The sequence below is a fragment of the Hemibagrus wyckioides genome, linkage group LG11 (assembly GCF_019097595.1).
Source record: "Hemibagrus wyckioides isolate EC202008001 linkage group LG11, SWU_Hwy_1.0, whole genome shotgun sequence".
In the NCBI taxonomy this organism is placed as follows: domain Eukaryota; kingdom Metazoa; phylum Chordata; class Actinopteri; order Siluriformes; family Bagridae; genus Hemibagrus; species Hemibagrus wyckioides.
This window is the reverse complement of record NC_080720.1, coordinates 20230957-20254705: the sequence shown is the minus strand read 5'-3', so window position 1 is coordinate 20254705 and position 23749 is coordinate 20230957. Positions and strand designations below refer to the sequence as shown.

Here is a 23749-nt window from a genome sequence, read left to right as displayed (position 1 = left end):
ATGGAATTTGAGGTAATTCCTTTAATTAAGCACAGCAGTGCTGTGATGGTATGTCTAATACACCTTTCTAATCTTTCTCTCCTCACTGTCTTATATTTTTATTGCAGATGGCGATGCTGCTAAAACTGCAGGAGGCAGCCAATTATATTGAATCGCCAGAAAAAGAGGCAGACCCCAAACTGCCCACGCTATGAACACAAATATATACTGAGCCTTCACGAATCTCTTTCATCTCTTCAGTGGTTCTGACGAAACTCAGAGGTCCTAATGCAAACTCCTGAAATATATCTTCATGTCATAAATTACTAAAAAAAATGTCTGTATTCTTCTAACAGAGAACATAAGTCATTTTTCTTGGTTGGCTCACCTCGTTTTGCTTTCCTGTTTATATAATAATGTATGTACATTGCAAGAATATTTGTTATAAAAAATGTGTCATTAAAGCCAATAGATACTTTTAGTCACAAGCAAATAGGTACTTTTGTTACAAACAGATTATATAATGCTCGTACCTACAGATCATATACATTATACAGTTTACATCCGGCATAATCAGTATGTTTTTCTTTTCATGAGCATTTACTGTTCCACTGCTGCCCACTGTACAACTCAAGGAAGCAGGTGTTAACTGCTAATTGCTAGCATGCACAAATTGCATTCACCTCACAGCTTCAGAACAGAGGAAAACAGTTCATCCAGTTAAGCACCATCTCTACGTGCAGTGATGAGTGTGCAGCAGCGTTGCTGCTGATCAAGCACGTCTGCCTGGCCCTACATTTTGGTGATCGTCTACTCAAAATTTAAACTGCATGCTAAAGCCTAGGATTGCTTTGAACCTTTAAAAAAAACCTAGGATTTCTTAGCTGTTTTGTCAATAAAAGGCCTGCAAAGTGTGCCATCCTGTCCCCTGTAGGGGGCGGCATTCATCTCAAAATCTACATTGCCGTACTACTGGCAGTGTTTGGGAAGTCAGCGACAGCACTTCAACCATACATAACAAAGAGCATAGAGAGCTTTTAAGCAGATTGCAGTAGCTGAGTGCTATTTCTGTAAGCTTTCTAAACAGCATAACTTTTCTGTATTCTTTTTATGTAACAGTACTGTAGTTAGATTTTATTCGGCTTCAAAACTAATCTCAGCTCAGGGGGTGGGTATGCTCAGGCATTCAGGTATGATTATTTAATATTGTTGTACTCTCAGTTAAAGGCTCTCTTGTAGCATATGGTGCAAAAATCTCAAAATGCAAAAACCAAATACTTAAGTGTTCAGACCTGCTCAGTACCAGCCATGTGTTTCAGAGTAGGAGAGAAACTGCCCCTACAGATGTGCATTAAGAGCTGATAAAAGAACTTTAGAAAAGTGTAAGATTCTGTTTTGATTTATTTGGTGCTATCAGACATCACCCATCTCTAGGAAAATGACTATTTTCCCATGCAGTGGTCTTATATTAAAAGTATAGGTGCTTTATCTCAGAAAAATAGCCTTACGATCTCATAGCTTACAATGGCATCTTCATGACATAACTACCAGACACCAATTATTCATCCAGTAACATTATCTGCCTCTTTCTGCACTCCTTTCTACTTCAAATGGCCGCGGCATGTCTTAACATTATTCTTCATCTGATGTTTCCATTGAGACTTCTCATAAGCATATCATAACAGTATTTTTCTGGTAATAAAATTAAAGGTGAAGTTGCGTGCTGCTTTATCAGATCTGACATTAGGCCCTGTAGTAAACATATGAGGCATGAATTTCCGACGAGCTTGGCTAGGAATGTACTGCATAAATTTAGAGGATGTGCAGTTGCTCAAAACAAGCAGTGGTGGACCAGTAATTTCCCTCACTTTTACCAGAAAACATAAAGCATATCAATATACGCATGTTTACAGGCAAAACTGATTTGAGTGGGTCAGTTGTAAAATTTGCATCATTCCAAATGGTTTCTGCATTGCTATTTTTATTTTGCCTTAAACACTGTATTGTGTCATTGTTCATCAATGTAAATATGTTCCTGACAGAAAGGGTCTTAAAATGGTCATATAGGGTTTGTTATCTAGATCAGTAAAAAGTGCCACAAACTCCTTTAGATAGGTATTACTTATATTCAGATACAGTAAGATTGTCTATTTCTGAAGTTTATTTGCGCTGCTAATCCCAACCTGCTGTGGGAGATTTCCATTTAATTACATCCCTTAAGACTTATGACTGCTTGACTGGGTTTTTTTTTTTTTTTTGCCAGGCTCATGCAGTGGCTTTCTTTCCTAAAAAGAGATTGAAGGACTTCCAGTCCCATTTGCTAATCTATATTTCATTTAAAATGTTTTGAGGATAGATTGGCCTTCATAATGTAACAGTATTATTGGTAATTTACCATAAAATTGCAATACAGTTGGGAAAATGTGGCTTAGCCCAAGGGGCAAGGTTTTAATCTTTTCTTCATATGTTTTGTCTGGCTTTGATACAACAGATAAGAAGAAATTAAGTTTTGCCCAGCCATCGATTATATCTGTGCCTCATGTTTGCCCCTGTATGAAATAGGATGTTGGGAACAGAAGCCACTGTGCTCTGCCTGCATCATGTCTCTGGTTCATGTGCCTGTAACTGTGATGGCTGTGTTGTGTTGTGCTGTGTCTCCCTAACAGGACTATTCAACAACTTACTGTTGACATTGAGCGGTAATGAGGGAGGATGATAGTGATGTGCATTTTTTATATTTGTTCTCTCTCTCTCTCTCTGCCCCACTTACAAATGTTCTCAAGTGCAGTAAACCGAAGCTAGACTACCATAAACTATACTACCTGCTTGTGTGGCGATCATTATTGGCGATCACAATTTTGAGAGTATTACATTTGTATCATGTAGTTGAATTGGATGCAAAGAAACAAAAAAAAATCTTGTTGGCCAAAGTTATATTACAATTATCTGCTGATTCAACAAATCTGCTCAAAAGACTTATTGGAGTGTACAACTACAGTGGGCTATGATATTAGTCCTAGGTGAAGTTGTTGAACAGTCCACAAATTCCATACAATGCTTGTTATTGATTCAAAAATTAAAATAGTCTATTATCAAAGGTTTGGTATCTAATGTAACTTGCAATGTGCAATAGATGTGCAATGGGTTTCTAAATGTTGTAAAAGCATGTCACCTTTGTGTGAAAAAGAATTTGGAAATGGTCTACCTAATGTTTGGCCATTATAATAGGATATAGCCTTCTTGTTTTTTTTTTTTTTAATTTCCCCCAGATAACTGTTAAAATCGATTGATTTTCTTTTTTGTACATAATGTCATAATTGTATACATTGTAAATAGCCAAGTCATTTGCGACAACAATCATTTAGGATCAGAAAACTAGTAGAGAAATGTGGTTTGTAAAGGAGAAGCTGTTTGTTTGGAGTGACCCTGTAAACCTGTGGGGAACTGGCATGCTTTCAGAGGTCTCTGCATAACCACACGTCCAACGTTACACATCTGCCATAATAAAACCACACCATGTTCTTTAACCTTGTGTATGCTGTGTTTTTATCAATTTCATATAGCACAATACTAGACTAAAGAATTTAATGCGATTTTTGTACTTATTCTCTACTTTTAGCACGCTGGTCTATTTACACTGATTAAAAATGTGATTACGATAAACTATGCATACTTTAATAGGTATTTTCTCCATGTGATCACAAAAGTGTATCCAGCAAACAGTACAATTCATGATTACATTAGTAAAATATTTCCTCTGTCCCGGATCTCCTCTGCTTTCCCCATGCACGTGCAGTTGCGCCCCCTCATTAACGCGTGACATAAAAAGCTCAGGCAGGGGGCGGAGTCTAGCAGGGCCACACGCGCAATATATATATAAGGCCGCCCCCCTTCCGAGACGCAGTCGAAGGTGCCAAGTTAGCAAGAGGGATCTTTCCAGCGGACGATCATGCCGGCCAAGCCAGCACCCATTAAGAAAGGGGCCAAGGTGGTGAAGAAGGAGCCACCACCGAAGCCCGAGCCTAAGCCCGAGCCTAAACCTGAGGCGCCTCCAGCTGAAGCTCCACCTGCCGAGGCCCCTCCAGCTGAAGCACCGCCCGCCGAGGCCCCTGCAGCCGCGGCGCCAGCTCCAGCCGAGGCTCCACCAGCGGAGGTGCCCAAAGACGGTACTGTTTAGGGTCCTGAAACCAACATACTCAAACCACCTCCTCCTTTCCCCCTGATCTTTAAAAACGCAACTAATATTTTCTTTTTATTAATACTTAAGACAGTGGATTAAATAATAGCCAGTCCTCGTTTAGCATGTTGTAAAGCACTAACCTAACATTATAATGCACTCACATTATAATCTGTTCAAGAGATTTATTGTTAATCGCCATAAAACAGCAATTTTAAATATCTACAGCTGTTTGCCGGAATCCCTTTGAACAACTCTGCATTTATACATAGCACATACATTTTCTCTTTGAGAAACAAGATGCCCATTTTGCTATTTTTACTTTGAGAAGCCTGGCGAGGACTTATCGACATTGCCTTGAACATATTGGGCATCTCCAGCTAGCAGAAAACAGCTGACTGGTTATGGTGGAATGCTTTTAGGTCTCAGCTTTACTGGGCTGGACTCTTGAACTGAGGCTCTTAGTATTGGCAAAAAAGATTTCAATGTTATGCTTAAGGCACCAGTTTTATTAAGAGCAATGCAGTTAAAAAAGTACATACTTGTATAACTACACCATAATGTTCAACTTCAAGTGCACTTAAAGCACTTGTTTGTTTACTGAAAATCTCTAGTATTGAATTCATTCATAATTCATATGTTTATGTCCATGTGGACTTAATTGTGACATTGTTAGTATTAATTCAGCACTCCAAATCTTAATTTGGCCTTGGGGATTCTGACACTTCGGTGAAGCCTAGGTGTAAACCTAAACCCTGATGAGATCTGGTTTATCTGTGCCATAAATACCTTCTTTCCACTTAAGTGTGATATATCTCTGCACTTAAAACACTTTATTACATTACAAATGACAAATTCTTTTTAGAAGGCTCCTTAATGTACTCACTTCATTAACCACATTTAGTTCACATAATGCCTTTTCTTGTGTGTATACACTATTAAAACAAGCTACATTCCTCTAATAGCATATGGCAATTTGCTGCGAAATTCCTGTTTAAAGCAATGTTTTTAATTTTCTGCTTTGTTAGTCATTTGTGAGTTGTCATCGCATATTTATTTAGCATTATGTACTCATGCTAGAAGTTCAAGCCAAGCTTTAAATGTTTTTTGTTTTTTTTTATCACACGGACATTTTAAAGTAACATCTAATATTTAACAATAAGCTGCTGCTCATGGTAATAATATGATCGCCATTTAAAAAAAAAAAATCAAGTCAGTTTTTTTCATGGCTAACTGTTTTCAACTCCAGTCCGGGGGAGCTACTGGCCTACACGTTTTCTATTCCCATAGCCTCTTGTTTAACTATTCAAGGGATCGACATGTTGAGTTGGATCACTATCCCCAGGCCTGGAGTTCACAACAACTGGCCTAAGCTCATGTTTCACATTCCAGTTTTTGGGAGATTACAGATAGTCCACCTTTTTGCTGCTGTGCAGCTCCAGCACAGATGTACCAAATTTTTAGTGTTAGCAAAGGCATGGATCAGGTGTATTAGCAGATTGGGAAACACTGTCTTATTGGCTTTCATCATTGTTGCCACTTATCCAGCATTTAAAAGCGTTCCTGTGCTTCATCTTTTTTTTTTTTTTTTTTACTAACGCTTTAATGTCTGTAATCAGCTGATGCTGCCCCTGGCCAGGAAGATGCTGCACCTGCTGAAGGGGAGGCTCCCGCTGACGGTAACATGCTATATCAGCACTGTGCTTTTCACACCGTGAAAGAAGTTACAGCTCAAATGCCAAATATTTCAAATGCCAGATTGTTCCTGATACATGGCCTTTGTATGGAATTTTCCAGGATGCAAAACAAATCTGTACTAAGGATTTGCATTGGGGATCAAATTTATCTCAGAGTTAGTACAGGTGCAGAAATATTTGGTGCTTTCTTTACTCAAGCACACCTGATTTATTTACTCTGCAGAAATATTTGGTGCTTTCTTTACTCAAGCACACCTGATTTATTTACTCTTATTTGCAATGAAATAATTGCTAGGTGTGTTGGAATAAAACAATTACCAAATTGTGCTGTATGTTGGACATATTATAGGTTATGGAAATCTACAGACACATATTTACTCCATTCTACATCTCAAAGCATCTGATGGTCAGCATTCTCCAATTTTACTGCCATAGGTGTATTAGGAGCTGGCTTGGAATCAAAATGTACATTGTTTAAGAAGTCTTTAAGAGCTCATGCACAGCCTAATTCAAAAGGACATTCTGCTTGCTATCTGCTGCATTTAATAAAGCCTTGCTTATTTAACAACAGCCCCTGCTGCTGAAGCGCCACCAGCTGAGGAGATCAAAGCTCCTACACCCCCTCCTCCTGCAGGTAAATCATCTTCTTTCTGCTTCTCCACCTCATTATTCTGTGGATTCTATTGTGGGCCATTAGTATGATTTTTCTGGGGATTATGAATGTGTGTGCGTGGGAGTGTGTGTGTGGGTGGTGATTGTGGATAGATTGGCGTTCCATCCTTGGTATATTCCTGTGTCAACTTTATTGTTCCCCTGACAAGATAAAGCGGTTACGATATCTTGATCAGATTATTAAGATGAATAAATAAACAAACTTTGTAAGTTTAAACTCTGCTTGTTCTCCCAGAACCCACCAGCGAGCCTCTGGAGGTGACTGTAGAGGATGTCAATGATGTTTCGGTCAGTATCCAGTGGAGACCTCCTGCTACCATTGGGAATGCTGGCTTGGATGGATACGTTGTGGAATGCTGCAAGGAAGGAAGTAAGTCTCTGTATTTGAATATATAAGACATATCAGATCAAACCCAACATATAAAATCTGTGATCAGAATTGATGTCACTAATCTTTAAGTGACACTACATTTGAATTGCATAGGATTCTCAGCATATTTTAAAGAAAGAAGAACTACTGATCATTTAAAGCACCGCGTACAAGCACACCACTCCATAGTGGTGTAGTGAGGAGAAAACTGTAACATACAGGTTCAGTGGTTGGTCAGACTTCTCAGTTGCACCTGTCCCCAAAGTGTCACCAGTAGATTTATAACCACACCTATCTCATTGCCCTATAAGGAGTGAGGCATTTCTAGCAGTAGGGAATGCAACTGCATTGGGAATGTCTTGCAGACTGCATCCTTGTAGCAGAAACAGTTTTTTTTTTTAAAGCTAAGTGCAGATTAAAATTAGGAAATATAAAATAAATGCTTTACTTAATGCATTTGCAAGTTTTTCAAAGTAGAGATGGCACAGGTAGCTAGTTCAGGATAAAGCACTGTATTCATTCTAAGAATAATATTGAATATTATTTAATAAATATATAATTTTAATCATTCAGGGAACTAAATTGAATTCAACAGCATTCATGCTCAGGGCAAGCATCCTAAAATATTAAAGAGGCATACATGACCTGCTTGAAATTGCTACAGTAGTTTAGAGTGCTTCACTCCAAATCCTGTGACAAATTTTGAAATCATTTCTAGATCCACAGTCTGTCTCCCATAATTGCTCTTAGTTCTTCCCCAAGCTCATTATACACTGGGTCTGAACAACCCCTCTATTCTTATGCATACATCCTCACATTTTCTTGCACGTGAACTAAACTCCCAGTCATGTGTTTTTTTAGCTGGTGATTGGAAAGCAGTTAACGAAGAGCTGACCGTTTCCTGCCGTTATGTTATTAAGAACCAGACCACTGGTGACCGTCTCAACATCAGGGTGGTGGCTGTGAACGCTGGTGGCCGCAGCCCTCCTGCCACTTTAGCCGACGCCGTCCTGGTCAGAGAAGTCGTTGGTAAGTGCAGCTTTCAAGGCTAAGAAACTGTACCTTTCTGTTACTGAATAGTTGAGAAGTGCTGGTTATGTTCTGGTATGCTGGAAAAGAGTTCTGTCTGCCTGCTGTAAGTTCTTCAGAGTGTTGGCAAAAGTGTGCAGGAATGTTTTACACCAGATGTGTAAGGCAGTGATCTTAAAACCAGTGGCACATGTGAAACAAACTTTGAAAGTTTTTATAAATCAAAACCCACCATTATCAAAGTAGTAATATTGAGCTCTTACATTTTCTAGATGTTTCTATTTAAAATAAATGTCTAAATTTTCAATAACCAAGAACAAGTAGGCCAATAACTGATGCCAACTAATAACTAGAAAATATAATAAAACATCTCTTGCTTTAAAAGGATACCCAAAAATTATTTTGCACATTTTAAATAATGAGTCTAATATTTGAATAGTTGGATTATGTTCATACATTTGTTTTAAGGGAAATGATTTTACAGTTAAAATAAGTGCTGGCTGCAAACCGCTTGAAACGCTTCTGTGTAAAGGTACATCTTGTCGACATGCTTAGCTCAGGCTCACTGATGGGGTTGTCTTACAAAGCTGAATACATCAGTATGATGTTAATAACACTATGTAGCTTGAATAGCACCAGAAGCCAGTTTGTTGCCAGAAAAATATCTAGTTGTACATAATTTTCTCCCACATTTGCCCAGGACGCTTGCTCAGGAGAATAATATGCAGTTGTGTAAGACTGGCTTAACCATGCGATTAAATGCACCTAAAGAAAGACAGCGTACATGCAGAATGGAAAGCTGAGCTATATTGGAAGGTAACTTGATTCCAATCTGCGCACTTTTTCTACGCAATATGCACATGGAGGGGGAGTACATTGGCAGGTTCCTTTCTTGTACTGATGGCACAATGGAGATAGGCATTTTATGAATTAGCTCCACTAATAATGACGACAATTCCAGTCACAAATCATGGGAAAATTGCTGGGAAGTGTTTTTCATTAACACGGATTACAAGTGGAAGGTTTTACATGGCTTGGACAGCCCACATTCTGGAGCGGTGTCAAGCTGCTTACTCCAAGAGCGATGGTGACAAATGTGAACAGTTCATGCATAGGGGGAGGGTGACATTCCCATGTGTTTTCACACTGTGTCACAGCTGAGGGGATCGCCGGGCAGAATTTACCAGAGACTCCATATTTGTCTGGAACTAGGCCATGGTTTCGGAAAGGCAGACCACAGGAGAACACTAATACAGGAGCTCAGATGCCGGGGATGTTTAGTGAAGGTTTTGAAAGAGTTGGTTAATTAAATTACAGATATATGTGTACAGTAACACTTGCTAGCAGCAATTTGGCAACAAACGCCAGTCACAGCAGTGCATATCAGTTTACACGAAGACTTTATGGCTGCATGTGTGGTCTTGTTGACACCGTAAGTGCAAAGGTAAAATAAGAGTGCTCCTGCTGAGATGACAGTTATACAGTGCTAAGCCTTAAAAAAAACTACAATATCAGTGGAGTCTGTTTGCCTTGATCTGTGAAATAATTTCTTGAAATCATAACTAAAACCCCTTACAAGTGTTTTGGCTACACAATGTAACTCAAGCTCTGCATCATACATCAAAAGAGGGTAGGATGTGTCAGACTGGCCTATTTACAGCTGTGATGAGATGAACAGGCCTGTGGTCAGCATATCCAAAGGCCCAAAGTAGATTTGCGCTACAGCTTTAAGATAAGTTAGTGATTAGCGTGGTACAGAACTGGACTCAGGTTGTCATGAGCGTTTGGTTCATATTACCATCCTAATATGAAATCTGATTTCAGTGACTCAGTGACTTATTTTATTTTACCCAAATCACTGTAAAATAATTCAGGGACATGGTTCAGTTGGACTGAAGCCAATTAACATGTGTTGCTTGAAAAGGCTAACAGTCTAATTTTAACTCTGAAGTTCATGAAGTTTAAAAACTAGCATACATATTAGTCTGAATTGCATTTATAAAGGTAAAACAATCACCTTTAGAATTGATGAGATAATAACAAATGGACAACAAATAGATCAACAGCACAAATTAAAATGTATAAACAGAATATATGATTGATTTGAAGCTGCATGGTCGTGAGCTCAGGTTGGAGTTTTGCATGTCCTCCCCATGCTCATGTGGGTTTCCTTCCGGTTCTCTACTTTTCACCTGTGTGTGAATGTGTGTGCGTGAGGGTCCCATGCAGGGTGTATCACACCCACCTCACACCCAGTGCTCCAGGGAAAAGCTCCGGATCCACTGCAACTCTTAAAGTGTCACTGAAGGTGAATGAAGGTATTTAGTAAGCTATATGTCATTTTGATTCCCCTATAGATCGCCCCAAGATTCGTCTGCCACGTTTCCTCAGGCAGCGTTATGTGGTGAAAGTTGGAGAGAAAGTCAACCTTGTCATCCCCTTCACTGTATGTGAGCCTTAAATCTTCAGCATTGTTTTGTATAATAGCAACTTTGTTATATAACTTTGTAGTTTGTACCAATTGACTTAAATTCAGGGTCGTTTTTTTCTCTCCTTTACAGGGCAAACCCCAGCCTGTCATCACCTGGACAAAGGATGGACAGCCCGTTGACACCAAGAGAGTGAACGTCCGCAACAGTGACAGGGACAGCATCTTCTTCATCCGTGCAGCTGAGCGAGCTGACTCTGGTGTCTATGAGATGTGTGTTAAAGTGGACAGCTTTGAAGACAAAGCCCAGCTGACTCTGCAGATTATTGGTGAGCTGCGAGATTGTGGCTGAACATCATGATCACCAGTAAACTTCCTGCCATTTATTTTTCATACACTACTGATGGCTCGATTATGTTTTTCTCCAAATTTATTTCAGAATTTAAGAAATTGTGGTATAAATTTGGTGAAGAGCATTTCAACATTTTAGTTAGAGATGTCTCACAATTTAAATTGGAAGAAACATTGCAAATGATAAGTCCAAATCTTAAACCCTTAAGGTTAACCCTAATCCATTCCTATTTCTAAATTTGTTAATGTTTAAGTTTAATGACACATGGTGTCTTTAGGAAGCATGTTAGTATTTGGTTAATGCTTGGTTCTGCTAAAGTGTCCTGTTGAACTCTGTCATTTTTAACATGATACTATTTGTGCGGAATCACAGAACTGCCAGGTCCACCAGCAAGTGTAAAGATTGTGGATAGCTGGGGGTTCAATGTTGCTTTGGAATGGACTGAGCCGAGGGACAATGGAAACACAACTATCACTGGATACACAGTGCAGAAGGCTGACAAAAAGACTGGCGTAAGGGCTTCTCCCAATTTTTAATAAACAGTACGGCTATTGTATTTAAATAGATTTTTCTGCTATGTGTAGAAATTGCCATTTCATGGATAGTGCATGTCCTTATGTGTGCATTAGTCCTTATCTACTAATTCAGTTTTACAATAGAATTTTTTTCGAGGTATTAGGAAATACTTGTTCAAACATTTACTGAGAATGTAAATTCAATCTCCAACAAAGTGCTACATCACACCTCTTGCTGAGCTGACATTTAGTTTCTTCTTATCTAATTTGCTGAGTTGTCAACCAAATTGTAAAAAAAATAAATTACAACTCAGTCCTTTACTGCTTATTGAAATGCGTTACTGACTATTTGGGAATATTAGAGCAAGCCCATATAATGCTTATGAATAATTTGTACTCATCCCCATTGCTATTTCCTCTTCACAGGACTGGTTCACAGTGCTGGAGCATTATCACAGGCTGAATGCCACTATCTCAGACCTGATCATGGGAAATACATATACTTTCAGGATCTTCTCTGAGAACAAATGTGGACTCAGCAACGATGCCACTATTACAAAGGGCTCTGCCACCATCCAGAAGACAAGTAAACCTAAATGTTTAATTATGATATGTATTTGGTAGAAGATGCTTTGTCCCTTGTGGGCAGACTGACCAGAGATGTCCATAAACATCCATTATCAGGCCAGTGTGGCCTGACTGAACATAAAAATACCATTAGTTATTTGTGGTCAGTTGTACTTATGTTCCACACCTTGTATATATTAGCACAATTGTGGACATTTCAAGAATTATACTAAAGACACTGGTGTCCATTTGACATCATCAAACATGTCTCCTAACTATCTTTGAACTTTGGGAAGTTATAACTCAATCAAATTTTGTTTAGAACGTATATTGGAACAGTAATGCTCCATGTTGACCCATTTTATTTTGTGATCAGGTATCGAATATAAACCACCAGACTACAAGGAACATAAGTTCATCGAGGCCCCCAAGTTCACCACCAGCATGCCAGACCGCATCACCACTGTGGGCTACACCACCAAGCTACTGTGCTCTGTCAGAGGATTCCCTAAGGCATGTTGGCTCATTTCATATTTACTGCTTGTCCTTGACTGCTGATGTTGACTAGAAGTAAACTAAAAAAGTCAAAAACGTAGCAGTTATAGATATGTGTATTAATATCATGTGATGTACACCAGACAGCAGTAACCCACCATTGTGTTGTAATAAAAGTATCATTTGACTGTCCACTGGAAAATGGCAGCTGGCTCATCACAGCCAATAGCAAAAAGCTCTTGGGATTGAAATTAAATAGAATAAATTCACACTGGCGAGAACTGGATGAATGGCATTGTTGCTTTTAGCCAAGAGAGGCCCCGACAGACATCATGCTATTTAACACCATAGCCCTCTTACATTTAAGTATAGCAGGATTGCATACTTGCTGGGGTCTTGGAATTATATGACTAATTCATCCATCAACAAGCTTTCAACAAATAATGATACAATTCAGAATCCTAGCATTTCAAGAGATAACTGTAGAAACATCTGTCTCCACAAGGAGTATGAACCAAAGCACTTGCTTTCCTTTTCATCTCCTTTTTTTTCTTTCTCTGCAGCCCAAGATTCAGTGGATAAAGAACCAGATGATCATCGGTGATGACCCCAAGTTCAGGCAGATAAACAACCAGGGCATCTGCTCTCTGGAGATCCGCAAGCCCAGCAACTTTGATGGCGGTGTGTACATGTGCAAGGCCATCAATGAACATGGTGAAGCTATTGTCTCTTGCAAGCTGGAGGTCAAACGTAAGTGAAACAATGGATAATATATGTAACAGGTGTTAATAAACAATGCACATCCTTGTTTTTGCAGTAGGTTATTGTGTAGTGTTTGCAGTTAAAGAATGTCTTCAGCTGGCAAAACAAATAGGGACCTGCATTCATTTTAATGGTTATATTTTGCATTCAACAAATGCAATACAGAATTTGTCAGATTTGGTGATCTCTTATATAATATATAATAAACCTACAGACATAATCAGGTTAAGCAATATATTATGGTTGTTTAATATCATTATGCTGTTGAATTCTTGATACAGTATATCTGGATGATATTCAGATCACAGGATTCTATTACTTAAGCTAAAAAGTTAAGAGATTTAAAACCTTTTGTTACTTAGCAAAGGAAAATGTATAACTATGAATATGGTGAAGCTTTCTGCAAGAAGATTTATTTTAACATTGATGGAAGCAAACCCGGCTTTCACTTAGTAACAGTCAGAAAGTTTTCTGCCACGGGAAAGTCTTCAGGACAGAGCTCTGCTTTGCACGTTCCGGTTTCTTGGTAACATGACAAGCTGCAATTTTCCTTTTTAACTGAGAGTGGGAAAAAAAGAGTGGCTGGTGGTGGAATAATTGTTGCTAATAGATATTAAATGCTACAACTTGGCCTGTGGATGTTCCAGAATATTTGACTCTAAACAGTTAAAAAGCACAAAGTGGTGTTTGTTAATACATCAGATACATTGCTGTGGTAAAGTTTAAAACCTCTCCTGTTAAAGGAGAATAAATCACATCAGGTGGTAACAGTAACCCCACTTTGCATCAGGCCAAAGCACATCACCTAGAGACATGGATTATTTTCCTACAACAGCACACCCACTTGTACTCACTTGTACTTAGCCTAACATGGAATATTATTTTTGCCCCTACAGAAGCTGTGGTTCCTGATGCTGACAAGAAATAAGGTAAAGAGCCATATGTTTATGTTTGTCAGTATCTGTAATGTGGTTCAGATCAGTGGTTGTTCCTTTACACATATATAAAATCTCACATATATAATGAGATATACTCTATTCCTTGCTACTTTTCCACTAAGTGTGATAGTGAATCCAGATCAATTCATCTACCACCGTGAGCATTTATTATTGGTATTTCAAGATGCACCCTCAAGGGACTAATATTTGTTTGGCCATAATAGGCTGAGGTGTCCCAGATAAGCAATTTAGAGTCCAGAGTACTTTACATCTATTTGGGTCTTGACAACTGCCTCTCCCTTGACCCCACCCCCCATGAGCTGACCTTATACGGTGGGTGCTAAATTTGGATCGTGCAGTCTCTGCCGCTTCATGGTTCTGACTTCTACTGCTATGTAAATTAAATCTGTCATGGCTCCATATGTGTACAACGAGAAAGGAAGTCACATTTCCCTGACTCAGCACCCAGTTCCCCATTAGGCCCCAGGGGGCCGACTGTGACTCGCTGGCAGCACTTATACCAATAAACTCGTTTGCCTACACTCACGGCATGAAAATTATAATTCTCTGTGAATCAGGAATTACAATTATTTGATATGTTTTGGAGCTGAATATTGTGTTGTAATAATGCTAGTGTATATAAAATTGCATTTAAAAATTTTTGTAAGTAATTTGTGGTAGTGTTTCATTTATAGCAATTGTAACAGAAGGTTAAAAAAACCAACCACAATTTATGTTACTTCAGCTGTCACAATTATAGCTAGAGGCCATTTACACCTGTTTGTTTTTCCATTTCTGCCTACATTTGTTCCAGACCCAAATTAGGAGCAGCGGGATCACAGTTTGCTTAAAAGGTAAGGCCACCCATTTGTGATCACTCTGTCTATGTCAAATATCATGGCTATAATATGATTTGTTGTCAAATGTGATTTACTGTGGGGTTTTTGTTCCTCTTTTAAGGATTTTGAAGATGCCGGTTGTTGACGCAAAGAAAAGCAAAAAAAAAAAAAACCATGAACTGTACATATGAAGGAAATAACCAGAGACATTTATCGTTTTTGTCTTAAACTCACAAATAGAGCACATCTATTATATAGGCACATCATCGACGACCTGTGGTTGAGACAACTGTTTATTTGTTTCTATTTATGTATGTATCTTCTGATACCTGGCACTGTCCTTATGTTTAAGACTGATCAAATTTTTGCCTGTTAAAGGGATCATCTGCAGTAAAAGAGAGAAATTTCAGTATTTGTTTCAAAATAAATTTATGCCTTCAATTTGTTGTTGCTTTTTTTCTCCCCATCAATTATGATTACAGATATGACATGTTTATCTACATTATACATTAATATGAAACAATGGTACATCTGCGGCATCTCTGTGATGTATAGCCAGATGTCAAAATTAATTTTTTTATGATATCATGGTTATCATAATCAAACTGCCATTGTAATATTTGTTCCATATCATTTGATATGAATAGTTTTAAAATGATGCCTGTAACAAATGTATCTGTGTCTTATAGGGAGTTAGATTTCTGGTTTAAAGCTTATTAACTAATAACAATTTAAATTTTAATCTAGTAGACATTGTTATGAATCTGATAAAAGTCTGGTTAAGACAAGACATTCTTTAAGGGGCTCAGAAGCAGAAATTTTACATTATACATATTTGCCTAATGTGTTTAATATAAAAATAGACAGATTAGTGTCATGAAATAAATCTGTGAATTTTCTTTCACTGAAAGATGTGTTTGGCTAGAGAATATTTGATTTCTCTGGCTTAGATAACTCAACGTGAAGCAGAACAAAAGGGCAATAAAACAGGACATATATCAAATTCGTACCAGATGCTCCTACTAGGGCACAGAAGCCTTTCTAACAAACATAGATTAAGCCATAAACAGTTCGGTCATTTCAGGATCTACACACAGACAACCTTGGACTGAGCAAAGCCATGAACAGAAATAAATAGTATCTTGGCTACATTGCAAACGGATGCCATTCATACAACCTTCACTGGTACTTAACGCCATGGTAAAGGGCACTATGCATGACGTCCATTATCACAACTTCCTAGAGAGCCATGCATAGTGTTACAAGATGTTTGTCATGTACGGGACTCGCTATTTTCCCACTTATGCATAATAGCATGCCACATTACTTCTATAATTTATTTAAGTGCTACCAAGCTTACTTTTTAAAGGGTACTTTTAAAAATTTACAGTCTGGGCCAAAAATAAATATATTTCAAACAGAGTAATGAAATATACAAAATATATACCAGTAAAAATGAGTATATTACATTTATAATGTGTGTTTTTCATTAAACATCATTAAGGAAACATGTAGCGTGTGTTAAGTGTTTGCATAGTACTTTAGGACCTTTTTACAAAAAACAGACACAGGGTAAAATGATTTCCTGCTTATTATTAAATACAAAAACAACAGCATCATCGCCTTTGCTCACCTATTATGGAAATATTTTTCACCTCATCTTTTGCCTGAGATTAATCTTCAAAGATGTGTCCCACATCCATGAAAAACTCAAAGCTGAATAAAGTATAGAAATTGTTTGTGGAGGAATTGATATACAGCTTATCAGGGTAAGGTAACGTTAAATGACATTCGCATTGCTGATTAGTAGCTAGATATACACCTATCAGGTATAACATTATGAGCACTGAGAAGTGAAGTGAATAACACTGATTATCTCCTCATCATGCCACCTGTTAGTGGGTGGGATATATTAGGCAGCAAGTGAACATTTTGTCCTCAAAGTTGATGTGTTAGAAGCAGGAAAAATGGGCAAGCGTAAGGATTTGATTAAGTTCGACAAGGACCAAATTGTGATGGCTAGATGACTAAATCAGAGCATCTCCAAAACTGCAGCTCTTGTGGGGTGTTCCCGGTCTGCAGTGGTCAGTGTCTATCAAAAGTGGTCCAAGGAAGGAACAATGGTGAACCGGTGATGGGGTCATGAGTGGCCAAGGCTCATCGATGCACGTGGGGAGCGAAGGCTGGCCCATGTGATCCGATCCAACAGATGAGCTACTGTTGCTCAAATTGTTGAAGAAGTTAATGCTGGTTCTGATAGAAAGGTGTCAGAATACACAGTGCAGAACGGGTCAGGGCTGTTTTGGCAGCAAAAGGGGGACCAACACAATATTAGGCAGGTGGTCATAATCTTATGCCTGGTCAGTGTGTACTTTATTGAAATCGTGTATTTATATCGAACAAACTTCATTTCATTTCCAATTACTGTAAAAGCTTTTTTAGAAAAGAAATAAAATTGGGGAGAGGAGAAAGAAAACAGCTATATTTATAGTTAATAGAAAGCTAACGCTGACAGTAAGGGCGACGAATGTTTAACAGCAAGATGGTAGACAAGGAGAAACGAAAAACCAAACAAAATTGAGATTAAACTCTGCAGGTTGGCTTGAAATTCCAGTAAAATTCGTAATTTCTTTTTAACACTTATAGTAAACGGGGTTGGACTCAGTTGTTGTTGTTATGGAGGTAAAGTAACCGTGCGAAGGCTACATCCTGCAGCAAAACCCCATTGTGTACAGCCTGTGCTGCAGGCTGTGTTCTACTGCACAGCAGGTGGCACTGCTATTACACCAGCAAATTAGACTTCTTGCAGCATGTCGTTTGTTTCATACTATTTTTTTCCACAGCTAGTCCCAAATAGGAATGTATCTCCATCAGGTTTTTATTTGTGATCGTATGCCAAGAGAATTAACTGCACATACATTGTTTTTACTCTTTATACTATTCAGCTTGGGACCTAAATGTGAGGAGCTAAAACACAGACTATTGTTTAAGTGTATGTTCTTAGCAAGCTGACATCTAAATAAAAATGCAAATGAAAAAAAAAAAAAAGTTCCCTTGCACAAGTCCTGTTTAGATGTAATATGATGTGATTTAATGTTTGTGACAGGATCATTCCCAGAAAAGATTACATTTAGAGGAAACTGGAAACTGTAGAGAGCTGATGCACTGAAGGTCCTGCTCACTCTGACTTAAACTACAGCTCCCTCTGCTGTGCGCAATCACAATAACAAGTAATCAGACAAAATCAGACAAACAAAATAAAAACCTTCTCACAATTAAAAACTACATTATACAGCCATGAGTGTATAGACGTCTGACCATCACACCTATATGTGCATTGAATATAGCATTCCAGATTTATTCCCTTTTTTCTGTTATAATATACTCCACTCTTATGGGAAGGTTTTGCACTAGAGTTTAGAGCTTGGCTTTGGGATTTGTGCTCATTCAGCCTCAAGAGCATTACTGAGGCATGGCACACAGCCGGTGTTCCAGTTCAGGTTGAGGTCAGGGATCTGTGCAGGACACTGGGGTTTTGTGCACACGTGCCTTGTCATGCTGAAACAAGTCAGGGCCATTTAGTTCCAGTGTTGGAACTAAGGCATCCTATACAAGAGTATGCCTCCAAATTGGAGGAAAAGGTTTGAGGAACACCCATATATGGGTGTGCAAAGTGTCCGCATATTAGGTGTTCACATAGTTTTTGCAACATTGTGTATGTATTACATCAGCATAATGATCCACTCATATAGCTGACTATCTGTTAAGACTTTCTGTCCACTCATATAGTGACTTTCTGTTAAGCTAGATTCTGAATTTCAGCAATGACTGATTCATGAAGGTATTTCATGATGAAATGAATTAGTCAGTTTTTTTCTATATGTCCATACAAAGTGTACATGAATGATTAGTTGTGAATTGCACATAATGTTCACAAGTACACAGATTTAAATTCTTTGCTGCAGTAGAGGGGAAAAAATACCTAAAATAAAATAAATTATATATATATATATATATATATATATATATATATATATATATATATATATATTCAGCTTCAATTTTCAATTAAAAACATATATAATAATAAAATAAAAAATTAGGCCTAGCATCAGAGAAGTTGTGGGCAACCATGAGACTAGCAAATTTGGCCCTTTTCCCTGCTACTGTCATACCTGATCTAACTGATCAGTTAATTATAAAATATATAACTATCAAGCCACCAAAAATATGGAACGAATGTGTTAGGAGGAAGGAGTTAGCATTAGAGGGTAGGCCAAGAAAGTTCAACTTTATCCATGATTCTATGACATGATTTTCAACACTGAGAAGTAGCTAATGGAATACAAACATCCCTAACCATTTTTTTCATTGCCATTCCATTAGCTGCTCAACGTCTTGTTATTGTTTGCATCAGTTAGGACATTGTGGAAGGATGAAATAGATCCGATCAGGTTTTGGGTGCATGTCATTCACTGCTGTTGTGTCAAGCCAGCTGAGCAAACAAATGATGCTTTGTGTAATGTACACCTGAAAGCAACGGGATTCAGCATGAGTTATGGAAATGCATTTACCATTTACTGCACAAAAAGGACACGGAAACAAGCCACTGTTTGCTGAGCTGGTGATGTTTGTGTGGGGTTTGTTTATTGTTTATGAGGGACATTCACTGAGCCCAGGAGTAAAAGTAACTGCCAAAATGATGTCTGAGTAGTTCAGTGCTCATGAATGCTTTATTTTTTCAATTATGTCTTGCTTGAATTTCTCCTTTAAATTATAACATGTCTGCCTAAAGCTAAATCCTGCAGTGCCAAAGATTTCTCCAGATGCAGCAGAACAACACCATTTGGATGTCTGTTACTCACTAAAAGGTTTTGCATCCGCCTTAGTCTCTGAGAAATCTAATCATAGACTCATTTTTGGGTTCGCGTGTCCATTTGGCATTCAGAGACACAAGTCGTATCCCAGATGTTATTAGAGCATTGATTTCCCAAAAGAAATCATAACATCAGTCACAAATAGTGAAAGGGCTGTTGTGTGTTAGCACCATAAAAACCCTTTCGAAAAAGAACATGACAGTTCATTCTTTCTAATCCAGAATTAACAGCAAACCTTTGAGTTTCTATTTATTAATCAGATGTAGGTTCCATTTAATGCGTCATACGGAATTTCTACACCATCAAATCATTTATAGCTTTGCCCAGGAAGGCCTGCCTTTATCTGATTGATTTCAGATGCTGATCAAGTGCATTTCATTAGAACAGAGGCACCACACAGCAGACCAGAAGAAAGGAGCTGATGGAGAAGCTGAGAAGAAAAAAATAAATCTCTGGATTTTTAGTTGAACTAAGAGAAACAAACCAAATCGGAGTCTTACTGACATTTTCATATATTGCCTTCAACAAATATATATAATGTACGCACATGCTGGGAACAGACTCTTGGCGTTGGTGTATACCGAGGCTGATGAAAGCGAGCAGAAAGCGCATTATGGTGCAGTGGCTGTGCTGTAGTGAGCGAGAGGCTGACAGTGAGTAATGAGGTTGCTGATGAAGCCAATTGGTGGTGTTATTCTGGAGTTTCTGACTGCAAATCCTTGAAGTCTACAGGCAGTTCTTGCGAGTCCACCACAGTATTGAATAATTTACACACAGCACATTACCTACATGCTGCTCTCAACAAAAAGCACAGGCAGACTGGGCTAGTGGTACTGCAGAACTACTGAAAAACACCTTCTCCTTCTTCTTATCCATCTCACTCCCTCCCTCCCTCTCTTACACACACACATGGTGGGATGCTGAGTGAGCAGGGGAATCTGCGGCCAGTCTCCCGGCAGCCACCCCCCCCCCCCCACACACACACACCCCTCCTACACACACACATACACACAAGCACTGCTCACTTCCAGCTGGAATCTTATATTACATCCATACCTCCCCAAAACCGCATACTAGCATCCTATAGTGTATCTGAATAGTACGTTTCAATAATGGCGCAGTTTTTGGACATACTGTTTAGTATGGTATCATGCGGTTGGGACGGAACCTACATACTGACTAATGTAGTAGGCATATGAACTACTGTAGGAGAGGAAAGGGGTGGGGCCACTTCGGAGCGCGTGTGGCGAAAAAAACCCCCTCACACTCGACCAATCAGTGAGAAGGATAGTTTTCGTTGGCCAATCAGAGCGCGCTGCCGGGAAATACAGCAGCGAAACGCCGGAGGCTGCGATGCTGAGAGACGATTGCGGTGTGTGAGAATGAAAATGTGTGTGTCTGCGCATCCGCCGGTCCCAACACTGAGCACCGTGAGACCTCTGTTTTCCGGAGTGTGTGTGTGATTGTGTGTGAACGTGGGGGACCTTAAGAGAAGACAGAAAAAAATACAACACTGCAAAAAGCTATAATTTATTTATTTATTTATTATTATTATTTTTTTTTATATAAGGAGGATAAACCAAAGTGCTGTGAAATTTCAGCTTTGCTATTTGCAAAGCAACTCAGAGTGTCCTGCCGCATTTTAGTGAAGTTTTCTCTCCCCCTCCCTTTCCGGCTACATCTCCTGTCGCAGTACACCTCAGCCCAAGGTAAGCATCCTTCTTCTTTTTTCAGTAGTGATTTTTTATTTTATTTTTCTTTCAGGTGATTTGTTTATTTATTTTGTGATGCTATGCAGTAGTCAATGTTTTGCTTGCATTTTTTTTCTCTTTTGAAGTTGCTTATAGACAATGAAAATGCTGTGTAGAGGACTGAAGTGGTGCATGGATGGGGGTGGGGGGTGATGGAGGAGATGTGGGGGAAACGGAGGGGGGCGAGGCTTCGCTACAGTCCAACTTTAAGTCCCCGCCCAGGCAAAGTCTGCGCTCTGCAGTGTCTGATTACATAAGAGCGGCCGATGTGTGGAGAATGCAAAATAAGGGTCGGACAGGGTGGAAACTGCTCAGTAACTACAGAACCAACCCAAGAGTTAGAGATGATATGAGGTTAAGAGCCTCCCTGGGCACGCTGCACTACAGCCGCATTGACAGACAGGACGGTTAGGATAGTGAATTGATGTTTATTATTTACCTTCCTATAATGCAGCTGATACCAGGAGCCTCCCTAAAATTTTTAAGTTGCCTCTGAACAAGATACAAGATGTAGCAGAAGTACTAAAAAGAATAAGAATAAAAAACACTGTTCTGAGGTTGATCAGTGAATCTATCTATCTATCTATCTATCTATCTATCTATCTATCTATCTATCTATCTATCTATCTATCTATCAGGTGCTAAAGCTAGGTCAGCCGCTTTTTGCTGAGACAGCTCTTCTGAGCAGCACTCACATTGATGAGCATCACTCCCATAAATCTTGAGCGCCGCTTCTCATTGAGAAAATGTAATGTGGAAAAAAAACGGAATATTTTCTCATTTTGAATAGTTATTTATTTATTTATTTATTTTAGATCTTGTCTCTTGTGTTACTGCATGTGTGTGTGTGTTGTGGGAGTTGTTCATTCAGTTCTTGTTGAAGGGTTCATAAAGCAGACTGGTCTGAGGTGAACGATAAGCATTCACTTGCATTGTGCATCCGATTCAATAAATCTCTGGTGCTGCCACATGTAGAAATTCCCTCCCAGAACAATAGGATCTGCAGTGGTGTGATGAAAAAGGAAAGCAATTCAGGAGGTAATCTCATCGATTGCAGGGGATCAGGGAGAAGAGCCGGTGAGGTATCAGACTCGGGGGTTTGGAAGGGTGTGAGGTATGCATACGTACGTTTCAGTCCTGTCCTTGCGGGTCAGACGTAATGAAGGTACTTGCTGAGATATAAAGCAGAGCCTCTTGAAGAAGGCGTCTCACACACACACACACACAAACACCACTGTACTGGATTCTGAATAGCGCTGTCCAGATGGTATTCTGTGTGTGTGACTGTGCAGGGCACTGAGGGGAAACAACTCATCCACGGTATGTCTTTAAAGTGAACATCTAGTTGATGGCTCATGAAATTGAATCGGGTTTCCCTGTAGTAATAATGCTGCAGTTTCACACTGTGTATCAGGGTCGTTCATGTGTGATGCTTATAATTACCACAGATGAAATATATACAATTATAAAACAAGCAAACAAACAAACAAACAAATAAATAAATAAATAAAAGGTAATATCAGGGTGGCATGTTGGTGCAGTGGGTAGCATTGACGCCTCACATCTCCAGGTTCCCCAAATCATTTCTGAGCTCAGGTTACTGTCTTTGCGGCATTTCAGACATTCTATCATGACTGCCTGGGTTTTCTCTGCGTTCTCCGGTTTCCTCCTACCTCACACCCAGCATGACATCCAGTTTCTGACTCATGCCTAGCCTTTTCAGGATCTAGGTCCACCATGACCCTGAACAGGATAAAAGGGAAAAAAATAGAAACCTGGAAATTGATTTTCTCAATATTTTCATATAAAACCGATTTGCTTAATTAGATTTGGGCTGAATCCACCATGATCCAAGCATTAGAGTTTGGTATATTTTGACACCCTGTAATTGATTATTTTCCTATAACAGCACTTCCAGCACATGTCATGATTTATTCCTTTTACACCAGAGCCATTTCACCAACACTAACAATTTTTTTACTGATTACACAATCATTACATTTATTTATTTAGCAGACACTTTTATCCAAAGTGACTCACAAATGAGGAAATGCAAGCGAAAAACCTCCTTGGGTTAATTGTGAATGTTCTAGCTAGTCACTTATGCGAGGCGCAAACGGGGATCGCACCAGTGATTGTCACTTTACAAAACCGACACCTTCTGTGCACAAGATCATACATTTTACCCGATTATAATTAATGCTTAATGTTGTGGAACATCCACAATACAAGTCAATTCCTGCTATCACTTCCATTATAGCAGCTGCAAACAATCAATGAATATGATAATCGTTTACCCAA

At 38.9% G+C, this 23749-nt stretch overlaps 3 protein-coding genes across 14 annotated transcripts in view; all 3 read left to right on the top strand.

Moving 5' to 3' along the window:
* Positions 1-3506, top strand: part of nav1b (neuron navigator 1b) — a 99442-nt gene extending 95936 nt beyond the window's left edge. For all 10 annotated transcript variants that reach the window (XM_058403172.1, XM_058403171.1, XM_058403170.1 and 7 more), the window contains one exon: positions 108-3506. In XM_058403172.1, the coding sequence (XP_058259155.1) occupies positions 108-194 (87 nt within the window). In that variant the 3' untranslated portion in view covers positions 195-3506. The remainder of the gene's footprint in view (positions 1-107) is intronic.
* A 372-nt stretch (positions 3507-3878) lies between these two features.
* On the top strand, positions 3879-15261 carry mybphb (myosin binding protein Hb). 3 transcript variants are annotated; one of them, XM_058402007.1, is made up of 14 exons: positions 3879-4145; positions 5776-5835; positions 6425-6487; positions 6761-6895; positions 7757-7924; positions 10282-10370; positions 10486-10681; positions 11077-11216; positions 11646-11805; positions 12163-12299; positions 12845-13031; positions 13940-13972; positions 14796-14835; positions 14942-15261. In XM_058402007.1, exons 1-12 carry the CDS (start codon positions 3929-3931, stop codon positions 13969-13971), a joined length of 1584 nt encoding a protein of 527 aa, XP_058257990.1. In that variant the 5' UTR covers positions 3879-3928; the 3' UTR covers position 13972; positions 14796-14835; positions 14942-15261. The 3 variants fall into 3 exon arrangements, with proteins under 3 accessions (XP_058257990.1, XP_058257991.1, XP_058257992.1); XM_058402008.1 differs by lacking the exon at positions 5776-5835; XM_058402009.1 differs by lacking the exons at positions 5776-5835; positions 6425-6487.
* Positions 15262-21048: 5787 nt separating this feature from the next.
* The window catches only part of LOC131362142 (synaptotagmin-2), a 49287-nt gene continuing 46586 nt past the window's right edge, over positions 21049-23749 (top strand). Inside the window, exon 1 of the mRNA XM_058403940.1 lies at positions 21049-21406. The gene's annotated coding sequence lies outside the window, so the exon portion shown is untranslated. The remainder of the gene's footprint in view (positions 21407-23749) is intronic.

Excerpts from the sequence above, each read along its gene's own strand:
- mybphb (XM_058402007.1), top strand. The coding sequence starts at position 3,929 with ATGCCGGCCAAGCCAGCACCCATTAAGAAAGGGGCCAAGGTGGTGAAG. Across the intron at positions 11,806-12,162 it reads TGCCACCATCCAGAAGACAA|GTATCGAATATAAACCACCA; the intron begins GTAAACCTAAAT and ends TTTTGTGATCAG. Across the intron at positions 12,300-12,844 it reads CTGTCAGAGGATTCCCTAAG|CCCAAGATTCAGTGGATAAA; the intron begins GCATGTTGGCTC and ends CTTTCTCTGCAG.